General features: G+C 35.2%; 1 protein-coding gene across 2 annotated transcripts; it reads right to left on the bottom strand.

The window, feature by feature from the left end:
• Positions 1 to 1,084: 1,084 nt before the first annotated feature.
• LOC114757802 (lysine-specific demethylase JMJ25) lies at positions 1,085 to 5,911 on the bottom strand. 2 transcript variants are annotated; one of them, XM_028946887.1, is made up of 11 exons: positions 5,790 to 5,911; positions 5,154 to 5,254; positions 4,929 to 5,061; positions 4,773 to 4,836; positions 4,071 to 4,659; positions 3,460 to 3,783; positions 2,649 to 3,215; positions 2,504 to 2,576; positions 2,342 to 2,427; positions 1,576 to 1,695; positions 1,085 to 1,482 (listed from the first exon to the last, which is right to left on the bottom strand). In XM_028946887.1, exons 2-11 carry the CDS (start codon positions 5,235 to 5,237, stop codon positions 1,411 to 1,413), a joined length of 2,112 nt encoding a protein of 703 aa, XP_028802720.1. In that variant the 5' UTR covers positions 5,238 to 5,254; positions 5,790 to 5,911; the 3' UTR covers positions 1,085 to 1,410. The 2 variants fall into 2 exon arrangements, with proteins under 2 accessions (XP_028802720.1, XP_028802719.1); XM_028946886.1 differs by having other exon boundaries at positions 5,149 to 5,254; positions 5,790 to 5,905.
• Between the last annotated feature and the right edge of the window lie 89 nt (positions 5,912 to 6,000).

The following is a 6,000-nucleotide window of genomic DNA, read 5'->3' on the forward strand; positions in this document are numbered from 1 at the left end:
TTGTTTAAGACTTGTGTATAATTTTTCCTTCATTTTATGCTGTGTGTGTGTATTTGCCACTGCAGAAGTTGGCAGCGTATAATGCTTTGTCATTCAAGAAGTTTAATTGACATGTGATATTCATATAGCATAGTTTCAATGGCATCATATTGAAATAAATTGTTGAGTCTAACATTGGGAATTTTACAAGAGTGGATTAACAAGTTAATGGGAAGCTATTGACATAGCTTCCAAATAAGATCAAATTATTACAAAAGAGTATCATATAACAATTTTTAAGTTGAAATCATGTATAACCAAAGCATACACACTAATATTAGATGAAATAATGGGTTTATATTATAATTTTATTGCAGACAACTATTAACAAGTGTATGTGTATGGATTAACAAGTCAATAGGAAGCATTGACAAGGAGTGTTAGTTGACAACTAAATTTATGGGATAATATAACTTCCACATAAGATCAAATTATAACAAGAGTATAAGAATTTTCCTATCTTCTGTGGATGTTATATTATCCCATAAATTTACTTGTCAATCAACACTTCCTGACTTGTTAATAGGTTCCCATTGACTTATTAATATATACCCAAGAGCTTGTAAATGGATATTTGCAACAAGATTATGATATAGAGCCACCATTTCATCTAATGTTAATGTACATGTTTTGGTGACACATGATTTCAACTCAAAGATACTCTTTTGTTATAATTTGATTTTATATGGAAATTATATTTATCCCATAAATTTAATTATCAACTAACACTTCCTAACTTGTCAATAGCTTCTCATTGACTTGTTAATCCAAACCCATGAGCTTATCAATTGAGAACAGGGATAACTACGTAATTTCTTATTTAGAATGTATTACTCTTAGGTTCCATAGGACCTCCTATTCATTTTGAGATGTTAAGGGAACTTAGATTAATAAATTGTATTGCTTGGGACTTGTGTGTTATTTTTCCTAAAATGAAACTTAAAAGCATAAACATAAATTGAATCTGGATTCAACTGTTACAAAGAACGTAAAACTATCAACAAACAAGAACGGGTGTCTCATGTCATGCTTGATGCATAGCACCTTTTTTCAGTTTAGTTGGATAAAGTCCACATAACTGCAGCTCAAAGTGTGGCCAAAACGTCAACTTTATGGTCCTTAAAACCATAATACATCCCTCTCACTCTCCCTTTAAAAATTTATCAATTTCCTTCAGGAAAAAGGATTGAGAAGTTTATACAGACCATACAATTTTATTTCAATTTCAGAGACACATATTGGTGAATAAAAATGAATAGAAACTAAAATCAATCAATTTAACTGACAGATCTAAAATGTACAAAAAAATGAAGGCATCTAGGAAGGCTAAGACTCACAGAGAGGCATATACTGATATTTCAGCTGGCACAATCACTTTTTACATGTAAGATCTCCTATTTCTTTTATTGCTGTTCTCATGCTATAAAGGGCCATTTTCTCCATCTGTTTTCACCATTGACCAGAGAGACAAAGAGACTCTAGTCAGTCCAAAGAGAACAACTATCTGAAGAAAGCAAGTATGACTATGAAACTTACCTCCAGCTTATCCACTTTTGCTTTATGTCCTTCAGGAGGTAGACGGACTTCATCAATCAACTCCATACACTCAGGAACATTTTCAGGGGACACAAATTCAAGCGTCACATGAACACAACACTGCAAGTCAAGAAATAAATAATTGTCATACATCTGACACAAGTTAGGACATGTCGGGGAAAAAACAAGAAGGCACAAGTTAGGATATACAATACAAAATGTCTACAAAAATCAAATGTTCGACAAAGGCAGAACCTTTATCAGCCTTCTTCTTGGGTAAAGTCTGACTGTTTATACCGTGTAATCTTTAATGCATTTTCCACAAAGGTAGCTGCAAGGCTTTTCACAAATTCTTGGAAGTTGTTTGCTAAAATCTAAGAAATCAAAATTTTTGTTTCTTTCAAAATGTAAAAGCATGTTCAATTACAATGGATTTCAAGAATAAAAGCAATTGTAAGTTCCACGGCTACTTATACAAATTATGAGCAAGGCACTTGATTACTGTGAATGAGTAAAGTTTAATCCAGACAATTGGATCTTTAGATGATTGGTCAGGATTAAAGCACAGCTGACACAACCACTTACGAAAGAGATATCAAATTGACTTCATGTTTTAATCTTGAGACCATTCACGCGGGATATAAACGCCAGGATTCGCTCATCTCATTTGCAGTAAATAAGTCCATCACTAAATATTCCCCAATATGCGTGTGTACGCACACAGAGGAGCTATACAGCATAAAAAAATCATATCAATGCAGGAGACCTTTGGATTCCTTATCTGGTATGGGCATCCAGCAGGAATGATGACAGCTTCTCCAACATGTTGCTCAAAAGTCCACGGTTCAATTTCTGATATAACAGCATAGACATGTCAATATAGTTCTTTTGGATTGGAACAGACTATCAAACACAGAAGTATACATACCAAACTCCTCTTTAAGCCTCATTTTGTGAGTACTGTCAAGAAAGAAGATCTGATCTAGAAGTGGGTGAATCATCTACAATGAAGAGACCAAATCATCATCAGCTCCTACGAAGTCCAACTAATAATTGTACTGTATAAGAATTACCTTATTTTTATGGTTCTGGGTATCAGCAAATTCAATACAATGTCTTTCAAGGTATTCTATTAGTTTTGGAACGTCTTGTCTGCGAAATACATCCCACTGGGCACCAGAATAATCACTTAGGTTTTTATTTCTACCATTACTTGCGCTATCACAGGAATATCTGGGATTATCAAGCGTAGACAATGGAGTGTTCTGGGTTGTCCCGTGAAGTACATTGGATTCAAAATCAGAATCAGAATCTGTATCTGAATCACATTCTCCACCCTGGGAAATATTGCTGTCCGTACTCGGACTAGCTGTTCCTGCCTCTGTAGAGATTAATGTTGTTCTATTGACCCTCCGGAAGAAATTCATTTGCCCTCTAACCATACTCTGCACTCCATTTTGTTCCTTATCTTCAGCATGCAATAATGAATTTTCTTTCAAACTTTGTCCCATTATCTTCCCAGTAATAATTTTGGGAGACTCCCTTTGACACAGATTTCGGTGCTTTCTCAATAACTTTCTTATTTTATCAAGTTGTTCTGTAGAGAGAGGGACATCTGTTGAATGCGCCATGATATTAACCTGTAATTACAAATCATACACATTATAACTTATTATCTCCGCAAACTTCCTTTTATGTTCTGCATATTTGTATTACTTCAGATGAGAATGACCAAAATTGAGCATGAAGGATACAAAAGGCATTTATATTTCATTAAAACAATAACGAATATCAGCAGTTTAGTTTATTTAAAAAACCCACTCAGTGCATGAAAGAAGATGCGCGTAAAAAATCAAGTGCAGAACAACAAGGAAGGAAACATACCACATCATATGAGTCGTAACAGAGTTTTGTCACAGAATCAACTTGTTCATCAGCACAGCCATATGACATATAGACAAATGGCCCTATGTCATGTTTTACACTCCCTTGTGGCAAATTTGCTGCTAAATTCAGAATACCAGACATGGGATTCATGTATTCTTGAAGTGGTAGAGCAGCAATTACTTGATAATAATGAGTCGGAAATTGTTCTTTGAATAGTTGGGAAGAAAGCCAGCCCTTCAATTTCAGCATATAATGCCAATTATTTTTCTGTGGTTGACATCTTAGAGACCCAGAAAAATACTGCCTAATGTTAATTTCTACCTGCCGCAGGCACAAATAACATACTTTAGCAATGACATTTGGTTCAGTGGTATGTCCATCCCATCTAAAAAGGAGGAGTTGAAATATGATATTGAACGTCTACATGTATGCTTGATAGTGCTTATCTCAAATAATAACTATGAGCAGTATTGTCTATGATTATAAAAACAACCTAACTTGAAATTTTGAATAATATAAAATTTGAAGAAAGCCTAATCTATTTTAGCAAACTAAGAAGTCATCAATTTAGAAGTGTTATTCCGTATGCAATTATTTGATCAACTGACCTCACACCAATCCAAACAAGCTTCAAGTAAGTCCTTATCATTCTGATATCTTGTGATACTCTGCTCAAGATAAGCACAGAACATGGCCAGTGGATCCCAGCTATGATTTGATTTACTTTGGAGAACATCACGCACTACCACTGGATGGCCTTTTCTCCAGTGCTTCTGAAAGTGTTCAAAATTATCACGACTGATGTCCAAAACTGTGGGATAAAACAAGCAATTATCATCGGAATCTTCTCTTAGAGCTGCTTCTTGCCATTGTTTGTCTCTATCAATCTTATTATCAGAATTGAGACAAAGCGAGCAGCTTGAACTTTTATCCAATGATTCAGGAAAGTCATAGCAGCAAGATATTTCTTCAGCTTTTGTTTTCATTTCTTTGATCAAACTTACAGGAAAAAGACATCTCAAATCAAGGAGGCTATCACCACAGCCACCAAGCTCTTTGGGGGAACAAGATATATTGCCAGAACCATTACAAATTGTGCCATCTGGTGATGAAGTAGCAGTCAAATTGCCATTGGAAATGACCTCATCCAAAACGTGGTTTTCACTGGCAATGCCATCTTTCAGTTTATTCGGTATCCTGGAAAATGATGAGCTAGTTCATTGGGTATGCTGAACCGAATGCCAATGCCATCCATAAGCACTAAAAAATCATTTGAATTTTCTTAATAGTATCAGTGGAAGAGAGATTACCAGCAGTTTTGGTCATTACAGCAAGACTCAAACTGCTTGATTTGAATATCAGAGGTTCTTTTCTCTGTCGTACAAGAGGATCACAGATAACCATCATACACAATCAAGAAAGGTTGAGTTAACAATAATCAACGCAGGGAGAAAGATGATTAGTACCTTTACTTTTCACTTCTGCTTCTAGTTCAATATTATGGTCTTCACTGATTTGTTTTAATACAGGAAGAAGCATGCAGATCATATAGTGGAAACACAAAATTCTGTCCACTCTGCTTTTACACGCCAAATATTCCTGCAATAGGACATAAACTCATTTGTTAGAGTATGATGCAAAAGAAACACTAATTGAGCCACAAGTCATTCAACTTTGATGTCAGACCTTACTTTCATTGTCTTTATATTGACTTGCCAAGCAGTCTTTACAGGAACATGTTCCTCGACAAACTGGACATGCCATCTTAACTTCATTTTGAGTTTCAAAGTACCTACACATGTTGAGTAGGGAAGCATCTCATGTATTAATCCTAGATAAGAAAAGGTGAAAACAGTAGAAACAGGATGGGTAAAACTCCTGGCACTTATCATTATTGGTTAGCATTGTTCACAGCCATGAAAGTTACCTAACAGCAGAAAAACAAGAAAGAGTATAGAGATCTACAGGTCTAAATAATGTTAGATGATTTCCCGTGGTTTGATAATTCCATAAACAGGAGTATTTTAAAACAAAAAGGTTCTAGATTTATATTACAAGCAATCTCCTGCCAGAACTAATCAAATTAGAGCTTCATAAATTCTAGTTCCAGCATTAGCCAATACTCAAATAACACCTCGCAGTTTGGATCCTCTCAAGAAAACAAGCTGTGTCTCAAATGGGAATTTGTAGCTTGAGCAAATAAGCAGAGGAGGACGAAATTGTAACAGGAAATCCAACATACACAACAAACATAATTTAGTATTCACAGTAAACGACTCGCAGGTTGAAGTTTATGTACAAAAAGGAGGTGAATGAAGCCAACAAACCGTTCTTTGATGCAATCCATGCAAAAAAATTCTTTTTGACAGCTTGAACATTTAATGAGATTCCAAGAATCGCTTTTCTGGCACCAGTGACACTTTTTCCCCCTCAACTTCTTCAAGTTTCGCCCAAAAAGGCAATACCTACATAAACAATCAATTCGGCCAGATAGGAAAATATAATAAACGATCAAACAGCCAGAAAGCATGAGAAAAA

The sequence above is a fragment of the Neltuma alba genome, unplaced genomic scaffold (genome assembly GCF_004799145.2).
Source record: "Neltuma alba isolate B1F8T4 unplaced genomic scaffold, ASM479914v2 tig00010644_pilon, whole genome shotgun sequence".
NCBI lineage: Eukaryota > Viridiplantae > Streptophyta > Magnoliopsida > Fabales > Fabaceae > Neltuma > Neltuma alba.

Bases quoted from the DNA above. Each gene is read 5' to 3' on its own strand.
- LOC114757802 (XM_028946886.1), bottom strand. From the start codon at position 5,809: ATGGATTGCATCAAAGAACG. The intron at 5,062-5,148 runs GTCTGACATCAA...GTCCTATTGCAG, and splicing joins ATAAAGACAATGAAAGTAAG to GAATATTTGGCGTGTAAAAG. The intron at 1,696-2,341 runs GTCTCCTGCATT...CTTGACTTGCAG, and splicing joins ACCAGATAAGGAATCCAAAG to TGTTGTGTTCATGTGACGCT.